We start from the raw sequence: 23,093 nt of genomic DNA, 5'->3' as shown, positions 1-23,093 counted from the left end.
GCACAGCTAGTCTTAAATACATTTGGTTAATAGGATATTTGCTGTATTTAAAGTTGATGTATTTAAAAGTATAAAATAATGTAAAAGTTGTTTTTTTTTTTGTTAAAGCTTTTGAGTTTTACTTTTTTACTTTACACTTTACAGAGTTTCTGGTCCCTGTTTTGATCTTATTATTTTGCTGGTATTGTTTCTCCTTCTCATCACTGGGCTTGTTCCTTCTGTCTTCCACTCTGTCTGTATCATGTTTAAGTCTTCCTGTCTCGTAGCATTTATTACTTCCACCTGTCTTTTTTGTGCCTCGTGTCATGTCGCTCATCAGTCCGCAGAATATAAAAATAGTCCTGTCCTCATTTTTTGCCCTTGTCAGACTGTTTCCCGTTGCATTCGGTGCCTCTTTCCACACATCTTGATAAGAACATTGTTGAAACTGTGTTTTTCTTTTTCACAAAATGTATTATTCCAAAAGAGCATTTTTTAATGTCCACCAGAAACTCCAAGTAACATGTAACACTTTGCCGCTTGTGACCTCTGATTGTTATTGTGTCTGGTTTTCAGCAATAACAAATGAAATGTAAACTAGACTGAGGTGCACGTTTTCCACTTAATCAGAATCCACCCAGTTATTTTCCACAATCTGAGTTATCGACTCTTTCCTTTGAAAAGAGTTTTTATAGAAAAACTCATCAACATGCTTATAACAACAAAGCACGTTTTCATTCTTGACCTTCATAACCCAATTGTGCTATTACTTACACCTTAAGAAAAAGCTGTCAGATATATCTATTAGAAGGTGGAATAATTTAAATACTCCTTTAAAAAGACAAAAGAATATATTGACATTACTGCATGGCTTAAAATGTCATGTGACCTGTCAGCAAAACCAGAGGATATGTGGTTTGCTGAGTCAATTTCATTAATCCTGAGACTGCAATTCACCTTGTGGCCTTTTATATTTGTTCAGCTGTGAGAAAATAAACAACAAAAAAGTAATAACATGGCATGTCTTCCCCAGACTGAAAACAGTACGTACCCACAGAGGGGGCAGGGGGAAAGCCCAAAGACTGCAGCAGAGACACTTCATAAAAGCAATAAAGTGTAGTGGATTTTGGCACTAAACTCTTTATCCTCTAAGAAGAGCAATATTAGACAGCTTTGTCAAAAAACCCTTTCCCATGGTGACTGCATTGATAGTCTTTACTTCTGTCTTAACTTCATCCATAACTCATTAGCAGATGCTCTTATACACGCTTTACTTCCAAGTGCTGGTTTGCCATCGCAATTTCCTCTACAAGTGCCTAACTTCGTTGTAGGTGGAGGTCAAGAGCGACATTTGAAATACACATCCACCTTCTGCTCACTCCTGTGTTTAAAAACTCTGTAAAAAGATTCAACTGCCTGTTATATAAAGGATTATTTGGCAAATAGTTTCTATGAGCTTTGAGAGTTATATAAAAGTTCATCTTTCTTTAAATAATTGACTCTTTTACTGAAGTCAAATTCAAACAGGATAGCAAAGCCTTGGCAAGTCAAACTACTGAAAACTTAAAAGTACTCCAATCCAATCCTCGAAACTTGAAATATTTTAAAACCTTTAATAACATAATTGAATGTGATTACTTGTATTAAAACTCGTGAAAAATGCAGTGTCCACCAGGGCCAGACTGATGGCTTTATAGTCATGACTCCACATTCCCAGAAGGCACCTGAATAGTTTCCAAGATTAGTTGATGCCATTCCCATGCAGGTCTAAATTCCAAGAGCCAACCACATTACAAATGTCAGGTGTGGTTACCATATATGGCAGGGGCTTTAACCCCCTCCCGTTGCTAGAAGATCTTAATTTCCCACCATGACCTCTGTGTAATTAAACTGTAGTTATCTATCCATCACTGTTAATATAGAAACCCAGACGACTGTCTAGGGCCAAAAAAAGCACAAAAGATTAACACGAGTGTCCATGTTAATCTTCTTTTGTCTTCACTGCTCTTACTGATTTTTACTGGAATATTTCATAATGAACTGTGATTATGTGAAGTTACGGTACATTGAAATGTTCATCTGTAAAGTTTGGATACAGAAAAGGAATGTGATTTAATTCAGCATTTTATTTTGTAATTAAAAAACAGTTATAATAAATTAAAAGTTAAACATTGTATGTCAAACCAGCAAAGAAAACAACAGGATCTGTCATTAGACTCACTGCTGCGATGCACATCTTGTGGCTCTGAGGTCACTGAAGCCAGTCCTTCCAACATTAAATTGTGACATTAAGGGTTTGTGAGCCACTGATTGTCAACTCATTGGGCTGTCCCATAAGTAGATCCTGTTCCATGCATAATGAAGCGAGTCATAATGTCAAAAAACGTAAGTGTGCACTGGCAACTTTTCAACTCTTGCTCAGACCCCTTTGGAGGGAAGAACATTACATTCTCCTTCAGCTCTTTGAGTTTTATGAATCAAACCAGAAGACAATCTACTGCTAAATATTCAGGCCTCAGTCATGTGTCATCCCAAATCTGCACACAGTCACACTTACATGCACACAAACCAAGATCTGTAAACTGATTTTCCCCAGCTTGGCACCATTCTAGATCCCTACTGGTGACCTATTTTGTGTCTTAACTGCACACAAGCCAAAAACAGATCACATGCAGAGGCTCAGCACACAATGCATCAGCCTGTCCACATAAGGGCATCAAATATATCAAGAGATCATGTTATTTTGAAAGGTGGTTCGGGCTTCCATCTGCAGTGGAAGCCGAAGGACGGAGTTGACACAGTGGCTAGTCCGAGACGCTCCTCAGACATTGTCAGGCTTCACAGATGACAACTGGGAAATCTACATGGATGCACGGATGGTCCAGCTTTATAATTCCCTGTGAGGACACGAGAAAATAAAACGATTTGGACATATGCTACAGAGATCTGGTATTAGTGTGTAAAGTCTTGCTTTAAAATCTTAATTTCCTCACCTGAGGTGTGAGGTTTTTCTGAATCTTCTTCAGCTTCGCTTTTTTACGGCCGTTTCTTGTCACAATCGTCTCTTCGTAGAACTCATGGGCCAAGTCACCGTCTTCATCAAAGAACATTGAGCTGGAGCAAAGACACAAAATTACTTGCGCACAGTAATTATTTTTAATACACACAAGCTAGCTTGCTTCTTACGCACGTATTGTGTAAATATTTCTGGTCCACATACTCTAATTTGTGTACCACAAAGAACATCCACATAAGTGTGGTTTTAAGATGTCAAACTTAAGGTGTCTGAATACACCTTAAGCCACTTCCCATTCATGCGTGATGTGCAAAAAGAAGAAGAAAGAAAGAAAGAAAGAAAGAAAGAAAGAAAGAAAGAAAGAAAGAAAGAAATGTTGGCTAAAATGAAAACAGTGTCTTCCTGTGGGTTAAACGGCTGGTTTTAAAAGGTTAACAGTGTGAGGGGGGAAAAAAAACCAAAACAAAATGAAAAGCAAACAACCAGATCAGTGTAAAAGTGGTGCGTAAGAGGGTAGTTAAAACCACTACAGGTCTGTTAAAGTCTGCTTGTGTCCAGTCTAAATACAGTGTGGAGAATCAAAATAGTGGACACATTAGCAGGAAGAACAACCTCAGCTGATCTGGTGTGATTCACTGGTTAAACACCATAAATCTTAGGACTTTTTCTCTCTCAATAGTGTTGGCCAAAGGTGAATGTGTAACTCTGTTTTCACCGAAAACATTTTTACAAAGAACATTTTCAACCATTCTTTACATTCCCCCCCCCTTCGAAAGAACACACTGTATCACATTGCTGTTAAATATTTTCAAAATCTTTGCAAAATCATCACACACATACATCGCCCAGTTTAAATAAGGCTGGACAACATGCATGAAACAATCCTTTTCGAGCACTGCTTTTGAGTTGGAACCTCAGTCTACTCAAAAACCCACAGACTGCTAATTAAAAACGACACAAGTCAACAACAATGTCATAAATGAGTGTCTTGGTGTATGACGACATTACATTTACCTTCTTCTTGTAAAGACAAAAGGAGTGGCACCCGGGAAACTTCGAACTCTTGCCAGTGTCTGCTCATTTCCATCTTTGGTTGGATCGTCTGAACTACCTGAGCCAGAAAAAGGCCAAAATCCTTTGGATTTGGAGCCGCTACCTCCCATCTTCAGCTGCAGCACATTATTTTCTCGGGTCCCGAGGCTGCCAGTGGTGCTACAGTGTTACTGTACAAGATGAAATGTGCCTTCAGGGTGTGACACCTGTGAAAAGTGGCAAATAAAGGGTAGCTTTAGCTGCTTTCAGGCAAAACATAATGGCACGTATTGATTTATTTAGTCATTTTTACAAAATGCTACTTTAAGAAAGGCCGAGACCTGACTTTTCTTTAAACAAGACAAGTCCGGACTGAGTTCAGTTATGATCATTTTCTGCTGTAGGCCAGAAGCATGACGGTGCTAGAATAACACAGCAGCCAAAAATCACGCACGCAGTCACGCTTCTGTGTCACGAATTACAAATGGTTAGATATGGAGTTTAAATCAAACACATCAACATGAATATCTGCTTCTATCTGTCTAGTAGAAGACTCGGTAACATTTTGAAGCCATAGCAGTTAGCTAGTAAGCCTTTCCCGACACCAAGATCAGTTTGTCACCAGTGCTGAGAAACTTATCCCGGCTGCGCTAATCGTAGCTGCTTTTATGTCACTTTATGTACCGTCTGCTAACATCACCATTAGCTTTTATACTAGCATTAGCCAGGTCAACATGTTCCTAAACAAAATAACATTTATTGACGTCGCCATGGGCTAGCATGGACTGATTTAACAGTTCGTGCTGTTCCTCGTCGCTTTAGCTTAGCGGAGCACATACCTAAATTGCGCAGCAGTGTGCTCGTAGGTAAGAATTTCTCTTTGATGAATTTATGTTACTGGCTCGCTAATTCTGTACAAGCACAGACCTCATATCACACAAAGCTACGCTAAGTTGTTTATGCTATCTGACGGCCACGTTCTTCTTCTGTCCTTTCCCTCTGAAGCTTGGTGCAGAGACGCTGTGGTGAGCTAACGCCATCACATGGACAGGAATATAATAGTACTAGTGACTTGTCCGTTTTGATCTCATGTTGGGCCGAAACTAGTGAAACTGTCCCTTTTTTCAAGTGTATAGAATTTTAACTACACATTTAATTCCTCAGATAGCTTAATATTAAAAAAGAAGTGCTAATTCAACAGCACCTCTCTGTTTTTTCTACATAATAAAGAAATGCTGCTGTAGTAGATGGGAAAAAAAAGATCAGCACGATTCTTTGGGATTAAACTATAAGAAGTAAATGTGCCAAATTACATAAATCTATAACTGAATTACTTTGGTGTAGTATGACCAAGATGGAGGTCTTCATCAATAGGAAAAGCCTGAAAACCTATCAAAATAAAACTAAAAGTCCAAAATTTATGTTCTCTGCATTTTCCAAAGCCAAACTTTGGGACAGATTGGAGTCTTTGCTGGTCCCCCATGTCTTCTGTTTGACACCCGTGCTCATGAGCCAATAGTATAGCCACCCCTTGCCACATATACAGTTATTGGACACTTTACTACACCTTATTAGTACCAGGCTGGACTCCCTTTTGCCTTCAGAACTGCCTTAATTTTTCATGGCACTGATTCACCAGAAACATTCCTCAGATTTTGGACCATGTTGATAACATCACGCAGTTGCTCCTGATTTGTCAGCTGCTCAACCATGATTTCAATATCCAGTTACACCACATGCCAAAGGTCCAGTGTTGTAATGTTCAAGAAAGCAGTTTCAGATGTTTTGAGCTTTGTGATATGGCATGTTATGGATGTGACTGAGAGGGAGGCAAGTGTAATAATGAAGATGCTAGAAGTAGAGGCAGCAACGGTGACCTACAGTGAACAGCTCACTGTGGGTCTTGATACTTAGGGTGAGAAGTAGGGCATATCTGATCACCAGTGGGTTGCAGATATCCAAAGCTGCTAAGGGATGCCAACAGAAACCTTCACACAGACAAAACTACTTGCCCATGTGGGGCCCAAAGCAGTTTTCTGTAGGCAAGCACATTGTGGGCTGTCCACAGAAAACTTTTTAGGGTCTCCAAAGGATAAAACTGCTGCTATCCCTGCGTGAACACACCCAACTGGGCCCACATGCAATGAGGGGTGGGTTTGCCCTGTCCACACAGCCCCACGCCTACCCACTGTGGGCCCACATGAGTGTGTTTGTTGTGTAGACGCCTAATCTCAGCCACATTCAAAAGACTTTGTCAAAAGCCCTTCTAGAAGAATCAAGGCTGACATATCAGCATATTAATACCTACATTTGAATGAGATGTTCTACAATCACATATGAGTGTAATATTCATGTGGAAACTACTGTGGTCCCCCACAATGGGCCTTCTAGTCGGGCACGCTGTTAGAAATAATCAAAAGTTTCATATTAAACAGCCATTTTTCACATTTTATTAGATCATCTGAACATCCACACATTTCAGCTTACCCAACTCATTTTCAGAGGCTGATTAAAGTGCCACAATTTTAAAAAACATCGTTGCAACATGAATAAAACTGAGTATAAGATGATAAACCAGATAAACTAAGATATGTCACTTTAAATAATCTAATCAAGCAGCATGATGTTTAAAGAAAGAAGTGTGATCAATTAGTCCACAACAATTTCATATGTTTTGAGTCAGTCCAGTTCATAGCTGTACTAGATCAAAATCACCCTGAACTGAACCTTTAAGTAATTCACATTAAATATTACAGCAAACTCCCTGCTTTATTACCAATCTCTAATCCATACAACATCATCACCTGAGCTATTTCATTCCCCTTTACCATGACATAAAATTTCTTATCGACACTTTTCATGGAAGAATGTCTTCTAATTATTCCAGTGTGAAGCTGAGTGTCTCGGTGTCAACCCGGTGTAGTCATCGGGGCCATGGCTTGCTTCATCATGTCTCTAGCAAGAGCGTAGCGCTTCACGATCTCTCTTACGTGTGCTTCTTCCTCCCGCTGAAGGATTCGCAGGAAGTTGCACAATTCAGGAAAGCTAAATGCATGCCACTGTGAAAGAGAGCAATTCACCATCTAAGCCCCATATATTGACAAGTTTATCTTTCTCAGAACAGAATGGAAACTTACATTTACATCCCCTGTCTCGTTCTCTTTCAGAACCAAGCTTAAGACTGTTTCACTGGGGCCAGCGCACAAGCGCAGGTATAGAGGACGCTCATCATCAGACAGTTTACGCATGTACACTAGAGGAAAGAGAAGCAGAATTTCACGATTCAACAATTGGTTCTATTTTAGTTTGTAAGAACAACGCAATTTTAGGAATCCTACCTTGACCTTGTCTCTCTGTGCGTTCAAACAAGGCAAACTTTGCCGGGTTGTCCACAACGGTGAACTTATTGAGCAGTGCTTCGATGACTTCTCGTACCCGTGTTTCAGAGCTTATATGTAGGTGCTTTGCAGCATCTTTGGGGAGGTAGAATGATGTCCGCCGCTTCATCCGTCTTCCCTGATAATCATCTTCCTGCATCAAGCTCAAACTCTGACGGGGAGGAGGGAGGGAAATGGGACGAACTAACTGAAAGTGGACCTTGATGAAACCAGTGTAGGACCCATCTTTATTCTGAAGGGTGGACAGATTTATAGCATATAAATGGGAATTAAAAGGTTTAATACATTATCAACAAATATTATGAATAGAAATATGTTCACACATCTACATAACTATGCTAAGATGTGGTTGTAGTCAGACATTTATGACTAAAAAAACAAGAATTGCGTGCACAAGTTTAAATTTAATTTGGTTTTTCTTTAACCCACACAGGGTCACATATATACATACATACACCCCACAAATATTTGGTTAAATATCCCTTTGCATGTTGTGAAGGTTCTGACATAACTCTAGCTGGGTATTCGACTGCTCTTCTTGGCAGAACTGGTAGAGTTCATTTAAATTGATTAGTTTCCTGGCATGGTGCTTTTAATGGTAGATCACAAATTCTTAGTATGGTTGAGGTTGAGGCTTTGGGAAGGCCATTCCAGAAGCTTAATGTTAGCCTGCTTTTTCTTTGCTCCATTCCAAAACCAGTTTTGATGTTTGTTTGGGATCATTTTCCTGTTGAACTATCTGGTTGTATCCTAGCTGTTGATTTAGGGCGAAGTTGAAGAATTTGGAGATAATGCTGCTTATTCATCATTTCATCCACTTTGTGCAATGTACCAGTACCACTGACAGCAAAACAGCCCAAGAGCACGATGCTACCACCACCATGCTTTACAGCTGGAATGGTGTTCTTAGGTTTGAAAGCCTCAGCTTTACTCCTCCAAACATACCTCTTGTCATTGTGGCTAAATAGCTCAATCTTTTCTTGGCTGACGATCAAACTTGTCCACGTGAGCAGTTGCAAATTTTAGTTGAGCTTGAAGGTGTTGATTTTGGAACAGGGGCCTCTTTCATGGTTTGAACCCCTTCAAAAGTGGTGACACATCTGAACAAGTTGTCCATTTGTACATCTGTTTAAACCTATGATCTTGGAAGCGCCAGTTGTTTGGAAATGGCTCTAATGACGCCAACTTGTGTAACTCTAGGATTGTCCTTCTTGGATCTTCACTGAGTTCCTTGGACTTTTCCATTGTTCTGATTATTGGTCAATCCAATGAGTGCTTTTAAAACAAATTATTTTTATGCGTTTTGCTTTTTATACCCATTGTAGTCAATCATGATTACTAATGAGAAGTTTTTAGTTGTCGGTGTTTCTATATATTATAGTTTGTATGTATACTTTTAACCCTGTGTGGATCAGAGAAAATCTAAGGAGCTTGGAAAGAAAGCGACTGGCAACAAAGCAAGTCCAGACACTTTTCTTTCCAAGCTCCTTAGACAACGACGACCTGGATGACTGAGAACCTTCACAGACATATAGCAACAAAGTGGTTTCTGTTTACATACAATCATAATGATTGTATGCAAACCTCTGACCACAACTCTATGTATTTATATGAAAATGCACATTTTTTGCTTAACTGAATCTCAATGAAACTGTTTTTTTCAGTTCCTCACATCCACCATGTAGAGATTGTTGCTGATCTGAGCATTGTATTCCTTCACCTTCTGTTGAATCTCACTAACACTTAACTCCTGTTTACCCAACTCGATCTGTTCATCCTGAAAAGAAAATGGAAAGAACAACAAATAAGCCACGATACAGTGAGCAGAAAGCTTGCCTTCACAACTAGGCTTTAAAAAGGGAAGGTGAAATAAAACAAATGCATGAAAAAAAAGTCAGCTCAATACAAGCTCTTTTTATGTAGCCAGAAAAAAACAATAAAGAAATATTTACTTAAAACAGTTGACCAAAAAAAAAAAAATAGCCTGATAAACTATGCCACAGCCTCACCAGTACATTACTGTGAAAGAAAGATGAACACACAGTGAAATGCAGGTTCATCTCCCAGCTGCTGGCTTCCTGAGTAAAGGATGAGTCGCTCTTCTAGCATCACCATTACCATTTGCTCCTCACTGACAGTAAAAACGCAATAATGACATCTGGAGGGGGAAACCTACTCCCAGTGGGATCTGCTTAAATTATCTTAAGTGACAATTTTCCCCTCATGTTATTGCTCATCTATACTTCAGAGGATTTTAGTGGAGAAAAATCTAAACCTCGGCATTATTTTAATGTTTTCTATGTTTATGTTTCTATATTTGTAAATGCACTTATAACAACCACACCAATGGCTTTATTTTTGTTGAATTCAATACTTTGCTGCAGCTTTCCCGGGAGCCTAACACATCCAAACATGTAGGCATTAGAACTTCCAAAGCCTTGTAAATGCACTTTCATCCTTCTACAACAAGGCCCCTAAATTGTTCTGATTGTTTTCCCAGTAAAAGGTGTACTGAAAAAAGGATATTATTATCAGTTATAAAGTTACTATTTACAAAATATAATAAAGGATCTGACTGTGTCTGGTTGGTGCACAATCATAAATGAGACCAGGCAGCCAAAAGAAGTGAACTGAGAAGAAAAATTCCAAAATAATCTAAAATCTATACTCCCAAGTATTCCTGTGGGGAACCAGAGACGAGAGTAGTGGGCAGCTTCCCTCCATTTGACCTACCCACCTACTCCATATGAATGTAGGAAGAGTTAAGTGCACTTTATTTTTGTGCAAAAATAAAAAAAATCCTAGTTGTGCAAATAAATAACAAGCAACTGAAATTTTTCTGTAGCTACGAAAATAGAAAAAATACAAATGAAAACTGCTGTCTACACAAATACACTGCTATTATAGTGTTCTTGTTTTCCTTACCACATTTGTGTCTGTCTCGATGCAGTCATCAGATAAAGCTGCAGGCTCTGCTAACAAACTTCCATGTGTCATGCAGTCCAGCTGGATGGACGGTCGGCACCGGTAGTGACAAGTGTAGCTGCAGTCTATGAGAGTGAGACGAAAAGAGAGCGATAAATCACTAAAGGTGATATATGTCAAGACTTGCGGTGTAGCTTCTTCTCATGTTGTTTCTAGTCGTAATTGTTTTCCCTTCCTAAAAACCTGGCTGTGTCGAATTGCTTCATAGCGCGCTGCTGCATGCAGCAGGAAGGCAAAAAAAAAAAAAAAGACGCTCCCTGGCTCTACATGTAGCACACAGGAAGTCAAAATGTGATGCTTTCCAGAGCTTCCTTCAGATTAGGAAAAAATGTGTGATAAAATTCCTAATGAATGGAAAAACTAACATATGAATCCTACATACTATAAATCATGTGATGCAGAAAGTGAAGAATACATCACATGTCCTCAGTTTGAACCTCATGAATGGCTGGAGGCTTCCTGTGTAGCCATTTTCTCCCTGTGCCTGCATGAGTTTCCTCCTTGTGCTTTGGCTTCCTCCCACAGTCCAAAAACATGGATGATAAGGCCACTGATGATTCCAAATTGGCCATATGTGTGGATATGGGTTGTCTGTTTCTTGTGTTTGCCCTCTGATGTTCTCGCTTTAGTTTCACAATATTTTTAGTTATTTATTTAAAATTTGCTTTATCTCAATTTCAGCACCTTCTTCAAAGGGCAATGATTAAATATTTCCACTAGTTAATGTAATAACCCTAAACTACTCACTGGATGTGGTAGAGCTGGTAGTGTAGCCACTACCAGCTCCACCACCATCATCAAGTTTGCTGACGACACCGTCGTGGTGGGCCTGATCTCTGATAACAACGAGACGGCCTACCTGAAGGAGATTAGGAATCTGGAGAACTGGTGCCAGAGGAACAACCTCCTTCTAAACGTCAGTAAGACAAAGGAGCTGATAGTGGACTTCAGCACTAAGCAGGAGAGGAACTACCAGACCCCTGTCATCAACGAGTGCCCAGTGGAGAGAGTGGACAGCTTCAAATACCTCGGAGTTCACATCACGCAGGACCTGTCATGGTCCTGTCACATCAACACCGTGGTGAAAAAGGCCCGTCAGCGTCTCTACCACCTCAGATGCTTGAGAGACTTCCAACTGCCCTCCAAGGTGCTCAGGAACTTTTACTCCTGCACCATAGAGAGCATCCTGACGGGAAACATCTTAACCTGGTTTGGGAACAGCACCATGCAGGACAGACAAGCTCTACAGAGGGTTGTGCGGTCAGCTGAGCGCACCATCCGCTCCGAGCTCTCTTAATCACACCACCACACAGTACTGACCCACACATATAGTTCTTACACACACACTGGACATTCTGGACATTGTTTTCATTTCATCACTTAAATCACTTTAAGCATATTTGCACTGCACAAGACATAATGTGGATTGCACAACACTGGACATTATATTCTTCATTTCCAGTTAATACTTGTACAGCTGCTGTTATTGTGTGTATATTTATTTATTTATATTTCTTCATACATTCTTATATAGTTCTATATTGTGTATTTTGTTGTACAGTTATTTTATTTTCAACTTTAATTTATATATTTTATCTTATTCTTCCCAGTTAAATTTACCCTTCATTCTAATTTGTGTTGTATAGTTATTTCATTTTTAACCTTAATTTATATTTTATTCCTTCCTAGTTAAATTTACCCTTTTTAATTTTTCATATTTATTTCCTTTCTTATTCATAGCCTTTTCCTTTTTTGTTTTCTTTAGGTCACGAGCAGTTGTCCAAGCATTTCACTACATATCGTACTGTGTATGACTGTGTACGTGACAAATAAAATTTGAATTTGAATTTGAATTTGGATACTACATAATTAATCAAAGAATAACGCTGTTTCTATTTCCAATGTTCAAATACTTTCACAAAAGAACAAAGTGAATTTGTGATTCTGTTGCTCGACTCTCTACTTCTAATCTCCCCGGCAGATGGGGCGATGGGAAGTTTACTTGTTCATTAGGAAGATTTGAATCTTTAAAAACAAATATCTAATATATAACTTTTATATACAGTGACTGGCCAGTTTATTATATAAAATTATCAACCACTCGTTCACAAAAATATCTAATCAGCCAATCATGAGAAAGGTGATTTAAGTGACCTTGAAGGTGTGGTTGTGGGTGCCAGATGGGCTGGTTTGAATCTTTCAGGCATCGCTGATCTACTGGGATTTTCAGAATTAGATTTTTTTCTTTTGAGTCAGTGGAGGACAGGAGGTCACTGAACAAACTGCTCTCCATCATGGACAGAACATCTCACCTGCTCCACTCCACACCTCAGAGGCAGCAGAGGCACTTCTACCTCAGACTAAATCAACTCTGATGGCATGAAGAAGGCGTCAGGAGACCATTCCCAATGTTCTCTATAAAGGTGTATTATAACTCTTCATTCTGCAGTTGTTTTTCTTTTTCTTAGATTCATAGTGTAAATATTATTTATTAATTGCAATTTGCACTATACTCTCACACAATGTCATTTAAAACACAGTCAAAGTAAGAATAACTTCATTTTTTACTTTTCTTTGTTTTGTTTTGTTTTTATCAGTGCTGTATAAATACATCTCATAGTATAAACCCTTTACTAGACACCTGTGGTGGGTTTTTTTTTACTTTAATTTTGTTGTTTATTTGTGTTTTATTGTAGACTTGATTATTTTTATTCTTTTTCCTACTGCTGTAACACAACAGTTTCCCCTGTGGGATCAATAAAATATCTATCTATCTATCTATCTATCTATCTATCTATCTATCTATCTATCTATCTATCTATCTATCTATCTATCTATCTATCTATCTATCTATCTATCTATCTATCTATCTATCTATCTATCTATCTATCTATCTATCTATCTATCTATCTCAACCTAACCTTTGCACTTTTGGAAAGTGGAGCAATAGAAGCTTTGGATCATGGACAAATCTGCAGCAACTGTGTGATGTTTTCATCTGAGTGTATAGCAAGAAACTTCAAAAGACTACAGTTTTCAGCAAACTTTACTCTACTAGGAATCAGCAGTGCATTTGTCGGAAAATGTTTTGTGCTTTGGATGTGGACGCTTGGAGGGACTGACTGATTTTATAGTCAGGCTGTCAGCTAGAGTTGTGTTTAGGGGATGATGGAGGTCTGTGATGTGAAAGAAGAAGATCTGCATTATCAGGATTTACTTGTTTGTTTTGTTTGTTTCATGGGAACTGTTGACGGTGAGAGAAATAGAGATTATAACCAGGATTATCCTGTAAACAAATCTTTTGTGGAAGTACTTACTGGTGCAGCGTAAACTCTGCTTATAAAGCCCCCAGATGAATTCACCACACAGGTCACACCAGGTGAGATGTGCATGACTGTATGGCTGGAAATCATGACCCACACCAGTCTCTCCTGTGTGATGACCAGAGGCCTCAATGCTGACGTTATCTCCAACCAGACGGACGACACAGTAGTGGCTGGGATGACCCAGGTTTGCAGTCGACGGGGCTACGTGGACAGCTGGAGCGGCCAGCTCGATGGGATCATTTACACTGAGATCCTGCAGCTCTATCAGCTCACATTTAGACATCCTGACCTCGATGCAGAGACGCAGATGCCAATATGTCAGCCAAGCACTTGCTGTCCATGAGCTATTGTGGGTGCATGTTGCCTTTCAAGATGAAAATATATGCACCTTTGCATGCTTTGCAAATTTATAGCGTGTGAGGCAAAAAAAAAGGCACTGGGTCAAGATTTGATTGAGTCCACTGTGATAATGGCCTCTAAGTCCCCAGGAGCTGCAAGACAGGTAAAACAAAAATGTTAATGGATACGTTTAACATAAACATGCGTTCAGCATGTGCACTGTATGGGTTTTACGAATAAAAAAAATAAACCAAAAGATTAGTCTTTGTTATCTGATGCCAGGATAAGATTATATTAAAATGTGGGACAAGACGACAAGTATGATCCTGTACAATCCTGGGACAACTCGTGTTGTTTGACAGTAGGACTGTGAGGCCAAACTGCATATTTAAGACAAAACATTGACACTAAAAGTGGAAAAATAGCAATTGTTGCATGCAGAAAGCACAGAGCTATGTCAGAAACAACTGGCAACTTCAGTAACAACCACATGGCTCATACTTTTTGTTGATAATTGTCAGTTTACTTTGAAGAACCTGAATACATCATTCAGCTGAGACAGACAGCATGTGCACACTGCTTGCCAGTGTTGATCTCTGAGCTGCAGAAACTGATAATAATAATAATGATGATGATAATAAAGTCAAATACCACTAGGAAGAATAAGTGTACATGCTCACAGGTTCATCTGGATCTCTTTAAATTAGTGTCCTTGTGGAGCTGCTTTGTGCCGTGAATATGAATACCCGGGAGTCTGTCTGCCAAGTGGGTCACCACACGGTGCAATTATTCACACAGGGCAACAAGAGCCCATTGTAACCGTCCATAAGTATCCATGCAATTTATTTATTATGGGGGGTCTTATCGGTTTGTTTACCAGTCGAACTCATGTATGCTTAAGTCTTCACGACATCTTATTGTTTCATTGGTCATCTGATTTGCTTAATGCAAATGCGGAGTTAATCCCGCAGTCTGAGACGGGACGACAAACTCAAGTTGACAGTCACACCCGAGCAAAAATCCGTATTTTTTGAAAGACAAAGTGTTGAAGATGACCTTACCTCGCTTACTTTATCACCCACACTCATTCTACAGGGAATCTGAAGAGCGTTCGCAGCTTCTCGTTGAATTAACAGCGACCCGTCCCTCGTCCGACGCACGCACTTCTGTTTGCGCATGCACATTGTGGGTGTGGGATTACCGTATAATCCCATATGAGTATTAAGCTACACTAAGAGGAATCCCCTCTGTTCTCATCAGACACTCGACTGTTAGATGGAGTTGTAAGTGGGAGCTGTTCTTGATGATACTGATGATAGCTTTGGCAGGATGTTAAAACAAATAAAAAAAAGATCGTAAATTAAATATAAACGGTTACTAAATAAATTTATTATTATTTTTTCATCTCTGTGTTGTTGCTGAATGACGCATTTCATTTGGGAAATTCCTTTGACAACAAAGCCCAGTATTTAATAAACGTTGCTGTATCAGAAAGAGTAGCGATCATTTAAAAAAATAATAATAATTTAACTGTTTAATTCCGAATAACAAAATTAATTCTTAATGATAATCTTTTAGTCCATAATAAAACAGTAGATATGCTTAAACGGATACTTGTTTGAAATGAACAGAATGATTCATTTTTGATTTGGGGACACTTGAACTGGCAAATCAGTCAGAGAGAAAAAAAAAACCTTCCAGGCTCCAATATGGCAGATTCTCCCAGGCCAGAAATGCATGTTAGAATACCATAACATGATTTATTCATGTCCCACACGCTCACTCTCTGTTTCTCACAAGTGGGAGTAAGGCACATCTGAAGCTACAAGAGGGCATGAGATAATTTCTCTACAGTTAGTAACGACTAAAAACCAGCCAAACAGAAAACAGCGTTTTCACAGTTAAAGGTCCACAGCTCTGGAACATCAGAACAGATAAAAAAGGAAGGGAATGTATGGCTTAATGAAGAAATAGAATAGAAGAATAGAATAGCCCTTTATTGTTATTGTACATGTACAACGTAGTCATGGAAATCTGTCACTAGAATGGGTCTTTTGGGCTCTGCAAAAAAAGAGCCACGTCGCTGCAACCCCCTCTGGCCTCGGCTCCGTGGCTGCTGGGTGACCCCTCATCTGGGGCTCTCCTCAGCTCTTCCCAGGAGGGTGGCACGGTTGCCCCTTTAGTGGTCCTCCTTGGGTCTTCGTACTCTGGGCCCTCTGGATGTCTGGGGCCTGGATCTCCTCCATACCTGCTTCATGCCCTGGGGGACGGGGCTATGGCCCCCCACACTCCCTAGCAGATCGTTACATGGAGAAACCTTTTGAATACAAGCGTGCTGATCCACACAGGTATGCACACAGGTATACACACGGGTGTTCACAGACACAAACTACACCTTTCTTGGCTGCTACCTCAAAGCACATTGTGCGCTGTTGATCTTGCGTGCTGCACAATAACATTTAATATTTAGTATCTACTGTTAGCTAGTTTATTGTGATAGTGTTATATTTATTATGTTGGTCTTTTTTGTTTGTTTGTTTTTTTGTTTTTTTCTTCTCTCAACAGGTGATCCAGGTGTTTTTCTTTCTTTCTTTCTTTCTTCCCTCCTTTCTCACTATCTATTCTTCCCAGTTTGTCTTTCTCTCCCTCTCTTTCATTCTTTCTTTCTCCCTGTCCTATCCCCCAGTCATCTCTGTCCCGTCTGTAACAACTGAAAATAAAATAAAACAAATATATAATTATAATAAAGGTCAATCAAATGGACTGATGTGGCAAGGCCATGATGATGCACTTGGTAAAGTAAATTCGCTAGGCATCTTTTTTGGCCTTCAGACAACAATTCTATTGGCTAAAGATCCAAACGGGACAGGCAAAAAAAAAAAAAAGAAAAAGAAAAAGAATGGGTCTTTTGCTTTTTTCCAGTCTCTTTCATTTACTTTTCTCTTCAGTTAACTGAAAACATGCTCTATTGAACTAAGGTCAGGTGACTGACTTGACCATTGAAGAATATTTAATTTCTTTGCACCCAGAAACGTTTGGGTTGCTTTTTCAGTATGCTTTGAGCTATTATCCATTTGTACTGTGAAGTATAGTCTGATCAGTTTTGCAGCATTTGGTTGAATTTGGGCAGAGAGTATAGCCCTGTGAACTTCAAAGTTCATCCTACTAGTTCTATAAGTAGTCGTATCTTCAAGAAACACTGCTGACCTGGGTCCACTGGCAGCCGTACATGCTCATGTCATAATATTGTCTCCATGTCTGATAGATGACGTAGTATGAGCCGTTTCTCTCATCCTCCACACTTTTCTCTTCCCATCAATCCGACACAAGTTAATCTTGGTTTCATCTGTCCAAAGATTTATTTCCAAAACTGTGCAGCCTCTTTTCGATGTTCTCCAACACAGTATAATCTAAACTTCCTGTTTCTGAGTGTAACCATTGTTTTTTGTTGTAAGCCTTGTGTATTTCCATTCATGAAAGTGTGTCTTGATTATAGACTTTGACAATGACATGTCTACAGTGTTCTTGACTTGATTTGATGTTGTGAATTGTCTTTCTTAACCATGGAAATAATTCTGTTATCATACCCTTTAAATTCCTGCCAGGTCTACTTGCTCCTTTAAAGAACCAACAACGTGAGTATCTAAAAGCAAAAGCAACTTTACTGCTCATGCTTACCTTTTAAGAAGCTTCATTTTTAAAGCCTGCAACAGTGAAGACATGCAGTACCCTGTGTGGTGTGCATTGTATAGGACGGAGAGAGGAGACAGATACTCTGACTGACAATGTTGTTGTTTTCTGTGCTCTTTGTGACTCTGCAAGTGTGGAAGCCATGCAGAGTCACAAGCTTATTAGAGCGTAACTGAAGAACAACAACTAATAGGCAGCTGACCAGTAAGTGCTGGGTGTGGAACTGGTGCCATTAGTCTGACATATAACATAAACTGAGGAAATGCTTTAGGTACTTTAGATGACACTTCTTATCCACTGTGCAATAAATAGCATGAGGGATGCATCTAATGGCACCGAAATTTATTTTGCAGAATTTTCTCAATAACCGACAACTACAAAACCACTTTGTTAGAGATAAATACACCTTTTCAAGGACCTTGACCACGTGTTAAAGGGCCTGGCAGCAATCGCGTGCAAGTATTCAAGCACTTTTGAGGAGAGGTTGTACTACAATGCTCTGTCCACGTCAGCTAGCAACTGAAGCCGGCGGTTAAGCTGGTCAGAATAAAATGAAAGGAATTGTGGGAATTTCGGTTTCAGAATAAAAGCTTTACCATGTAACAAGATTGCCGTTTTATTTGGATTTGAGTTATTTCTGAGTCTTTGCACAGACTACTACAGGTTAATCAGACAAAGCTCAGATCTTGGGCTGGTGGACTAAAAATATTATGTCTGTATTTTTCAGATCAGACAAGCCAAGGAAACGATTGTTATGAAAACTCTTGTGGAGATGCTCCTATATCAATAGATCATTTACAGAACCCAAGGTTAATGCTCCATCTGGTATGTTATAACCTTATTTACTTACATGATTTAATTCAGGATAAGGATAAATGTGTTTATGTGCAGGACTGTGTAACATACATGTTTGAGAGGCTAATTCAGTCAATATTTAGGGGGAATGCGCTGCGTGTGAATTTTGAGACAGAATGCATGTGTGTGACAGAGAGGGAAGCAGGTGTAACATCTGCAAAGAGCAGAGGCAGTGAAAGTGGATGAGTGTGAATACCTGGGGTCAACCCTCTAAAACAATAATGCATAAGAGAGATAATGAAGTTGAGTATCAGGGATGATCTGTGACAGATGGACAGGCAGCAAGAATGAAAGGGGACCCTTACAAAATGGGTGAGACCAGCTCAGGTTGAGTTAGTGAAGCAAGGCTGCGCTGGTTTGGGCATGTGCTTGATGTGAAGCTGCGAGAAGGAAAAGTCAACAACAGTGGATCATCATCATGTGGAAACACTATAAATGCATCCTCAGGCACACGACCAGGATGCAAAAGAGCTATTTTCCGACTGTTGTCAGGTTGCTGAATAAATTACGACCTGTTAATTTACTTTTATTTTTATTGCTATTTTGATGTCAGACATATGCACTTTTACTAATGCATTTGAGCATATATAAAATGTGGTGTCTCACTGTGTTTCTGCTGATCTGTTCTGAAACAAAAAGTTTTTCACCCACTTTTTACTTTTGCTAATCTCTGATGTGACAATAAATCTGACTCTGACCCATAAAGGGAGCAGCTAAAATAAAAGAAAAAGAAGAAGCAGAAGAAGAAATAATAGTAGTAGAAGAACCGTGTCAAATTTGACACAATCGGACCAGATGTTAATAACGAAAATCTTTATTGTATTATTTGACAATGTGGGGATTTCAGATTCAGGTAAATCAGCTGACATGTTACAGAGTCTCCGGATGAACGTTTGTGTGGAAGTGCTCCAACGTACTTTGTTTTGAAAACCCTAGCCGGAAGTCTTATCATCGCCGGCGGAAAACACCAACGCTTGACGTGTGTTGACGTCACGACAAGGGACATGTTAATAAATTACTAATGTAGGCTTTTGTTTGTGCCGGGTTGTTAAATAAAACAGTGGAGCAGCAAAAGAAGACAACGCAAGGACTTTTGGCCCATCGTCACTTCCGCTTCTCATTGATTCAACTAACGGCGAGTTCACGTCGGTCACATTGTGGCGATTGAGTGAATTTTAAAGACATGGTTCACAAGAAAGAGCCTGAATCAGAGCCTCGGCTTTATGGCTTTACCAGAACAGCGTCTGTTGTGTTGACCCACCTCATCTGCTTTGGCTTCGCTGTCTTCATCTCAGTTCTCTCTCGACCCGGTACAAGTGAGTGCCTTAAGTAATCACACATTTCTACAGCAGTGCCCGTCATTGCATCGCATTTAATTTGATTTCCTGTTTTGTTTTAGGTTGGTTTTCTTGGCATCCTTTCTTGATGACCCTAGCTGTAAGTTTAAACAGTTAAAATGTTCTTAGATTCTTTAATTGATCAAATTTGCCAACGACTCAGGTAATGTCCTTTCCCTCCAGTTTTCCTTCTTCATGACAGAAGCTATACTCCTCTTCTCACCTGAGGGCTCTCCTATCAAAAGTTTTTCACACAAAACCAAAGGTGGTGTTCACCGGCTCCTGCAGGGCCTCTGTGCTTCTTGTGCAGTCCTGGGCTTTGCTGCCATCTTTTATAACAAACACCTGAGTGGTAAACCCCACTTCACCTCGTGGCACGGTCTGTTGGGCCTGCTGACAGTGTGTGTGGTCATTGCGCAGTCCTTGGCAGCGATGCCTCTCAGTTATCCTTCTCTAGCCAAAGGCTGGTCCCTCGCCAAACTCAAGCGCTACCACGCGGCGTCTGGACTCATCACCTACCTGCTTGGCAGTGCCAGCATGCTCCTGGGCCTCTGCTCTGTGTGGTTCGCTGGAGCTGTCAGAGAATACACCTGGTACCTGTCAGCACTCTGCCTGGTGCTCAGTGCCTTGGTCATAATGAACCAAGTCTCCAGATCTTACATGGCTAAAAAACGGTTCCAGTCCTGATGAGGATGTAAAAGAACTTAAGATGAGCTAGCCTCACAGATTAAACTTATTTGAGTTGGATGTTTGTTTTTAAACTGATTTACATGGAGGGCAAAAGGTGCTGGTTTTTGCTGCCATGAGCCTCCCTGATGTTTTGTTTGTTTGTTTGTTTTTGAAGAAGAAAAGGCACTATGTGTGATTTATGAAATCCTTTTTCAATACGCATGGAACAAGAGCTGCAATTGTAGACACTGAGGTCATGTCTTATGTAGTCTTTGTTGGATTTTGGGTTATCAACAAATATCAGCTATTTGCTGATCTTAATGCTATCAGCATTTGTAATAGCCAGTAAATGAGAATTAAAGATGAGACAGAGGAAGCAGCCTTTATATTTTGAGTGTCGAGAAGAGTGTAAGCGAGTAAATAAATAACTACACATCAACGTTAAATGTTGAAAGAAAATGAAATATTGGCACATTTATTGGATATTAGATTTTTATATCAACTATCAGCATTTGTATTGTTCTTTAAAAAAACCTGACACCAGTTGGCCTCTAATTTTGGGGTAGATGCTACCAAAGCTGCTGTCTGGCTTGTTTAGTTTCTGCTGCTTCATGTTAGCTTTAACTTAACGATCAAAGTTTTTGTGTTAAGTAGAAAATGTTGCAGTTTTAAACCAACAAACATAGATCTCAAGCTTGCAAAGGGTGGAATGTTGGAGCTAGTACTTATTCAATAAGGGATTTTAAAGAATGATATGTGTGTATATACATGTATGAATATATACACACACCATTTATTTACTTGTTTATGCTCTCTTTGGATCAACTGGTGTTTGTGGTGTTCCAAACATGGAAGGTGCAGGGTGCCCTCTGCAAAATCCGCACTCTCAATATAGTTGAAGGGTGTTTCCCCGTCTTTTAAAATTTTAAAGTTTTCATTCATTTATAGATAAGCAAATACCTAATATGTTAATATTATTAAAAGCCCATAATATACTGTATATTGACCTGACATAACGTTGACCTCTTCTCAGGTTACTGATGATCCTGTCATTTGATTGTTTGTACTGTCACATTTGGATACATCATGGCTTTTAAAATAAATGTATTTGTGTATGATTGACACTGCGATAGAAGAGTGTTTTATTGTTAAAATAACATTGATAACACAGTCATATTTTGCTTCGGTTTAGGCTGCATGTATGAAAATCTGACTGGATCAGCCATTAATGGGACAAATCGAGAAAAAAAAAGAGGTAAAAAATGTAATTACAAAAACAACATTTTCCATCATAAATAAATACATTTCCGATATTTAGAGTGTAATGAGGGACACGACTGCCAGGTGAACACCAAAGATTTTTTTTTTTTTTGCAAATGAATGAAATATTCCAAAGAACAAAAGATGTAAAGCATTTCCAACTGATTGAGAAGACGTAACAAAGACACGGGGTCGTTATTTTGTACCTTGTACAGCTCACAAGCGGATATGGTCCTTTTACAAAGTGCTAGCTTTACCTTCAAATTGGAAACAAACCAAATCACAAGTTCCCAAGATGTGTTCAAGAAAAACTGGAGGGGGAGGAAAAAAAAGTATCCAAGCTGACAGAGGAAGCCTGCAGCAAATAAAGAACACTCAACAGGGGAGAGAGAGGATCCCCAGAAAAAAACGCATACGAATAACGTAACTCAACTGTTGTCTCAGGTTATCCAGTGTCTCTAAAGGCTAATAAGCACTGCATCTAGCCTAGTTTACCAACATAGGAAAGCGACTTTCCTAAAACTAATTAGCTCAAGGTGACATGATAACACAGACACACAAGGCTACGGAGAACAGTGAAGACCCAAACTCCCTAAAGCACTGCATATCTACACTGACTGACACTACTGACAGAAGCTACTTACACTGCACTGCACTGAGGTGAAAAGCTACCACATTATGGCACTGTCAGTTTTGTAAGGCCACCATATCACCTGACCCGGTTCTGCCACAGTCACAGGCGGTTGTACCGAAAGGGTAGTTACATCTAGTTTGATGGTTGGTGGCTACGTTAGCGACATTTTGATGCTCTCAGGCTGCATGAATGCAATGGTTTCTATAGCTCAGGTAACGTTTGTTCTCAGAAAGAAAAACCCTAATACAGTTACTGCAGCTGAGATTACATGTTGTGTAAGCTCACTGAGTAGTCGTGAATTAAATGGTGGGGACACTTCAGTAAGAACTGCAATGGAGGAGAAATGACAGGCTTCTGCGAATAAGCTAGCAACATTAAACCTTGGTTTGAGCTCCTTTTGGCTTCCAGTCAAAATCTACCTTAAATTTGTATTTTGAGTTTTGCGCCGAGGGTCTAAATGTCAGTAGGACGGATTTGTAAAAAATAAGATAAATGCTAAGACTGAAGACCCCTTTGTGTCTATTTAAGGCTAAAAATGAAAGAACACAGTCCAAATCCATGTCCCTGCCCCTG

The 23,093-nt window shown here is 39.5% G+C and overlaps 3 protein-coding genes across 3 annotated transcripts; 1 reads left to right on the top strand and 2 right to left on the bottom strand.

Annotated features, from left to right (window-relative positions):
* Positions 1–2,084: 2,084 nt before the first annotated feature.
* Positions 2,085–5,048, bottom strand: tusc2b (tumor suppressor 2, mitochondrial calcium regulator b). The gene is made up of 4 exons (XM_004548506.3): positions 4,867–5,048; positions 4,010–4,254; positions 2,973–3,093; positions 2,085–2,876 (listed from the first exon to the last, which is right to left on the bottom strand). The coding sequence occupies exons 2-4, from the start codon at positions 4,156–4,158 to the stop codon at positions 2,811–2,813; spliced, it is 336 nt and encodes a 111-aa protein (XP_004548563.1). The 5' UTR covers positions 4,159–4,254; positions 4,867–5,048; the 3' UTR covers positions 2,085–2,810.
* A 1,415-nt stretch (positions 5,049–6,463) lies between these two features.
* On the bottom strand, positions 6,464–15,244 carry rassf1 (Ras association domain family member 1). Its single transcript, XM_004548504.4, has 7 exons — positions 15,137–15,244; positions 13,728–14,227; positions 10,351–10,475; positions 9,098–9,202; positions 7,366–7,657; positions 7,165–7,280; positions 6,464–7,086 (listed from the first exon to the last, which is right to left on the bottom strand). Exons 2-7 carry the CDS (start codon positions 14,017–14,019, stop codon positions 6,937–6,939), a joined length of 1,080 nt encoding a protein of 359 aa, XP_004548561.1. The 5' UTR covers positions 14,020–14,227; positions 15,137–15,244; the 3' UTR covers positions 6,464–6,936.
* A 4,323-nt stretch (positions 15,245–19,567) lies between these two features.
* On the top strand, positions 19,568–21,748 carry cyb561d2 (cytochrome b561 family, member D2). The gene is made up of 3 exons (XM_004548500.6): positions 19,568–19,936; positions 20,020–20,057; positions 20,141–21,748. The coding sequence occupies exons 1-3, from the start codon at positions 19,804–19,806 to the stop codon at positions 20,642–20,644; spliced, it is 675 nt and encodes a 224-aa protein (XP_004548557.2). The 5' UTR covers positions 19,568–19,803; the 3' UTR covers positions 20,645–21,748.
* The last annotated feature ends 1,345 nt before the right edge of the window (positions 21,749–23,093 follow it).

This window comes from Maylandia zebra, linkage group LG5 (assembly GCF_041146795.1).
Source record: "Maylandia zebra isolate NMK-2024a linkage group LG5, Mzebra_GT3a, whole genome shotgun sequence".
Taxonomy (NCBI): domain Eukaryota; kingdom Metazoa; phylum Chordata; class Actinopteri; order Cichliformes; family Cichlidae; genus Maylandia; species Maylandia zebra.
This window is presented reverse-complemented; position numbering and strand designations above follow the sequence as displayed.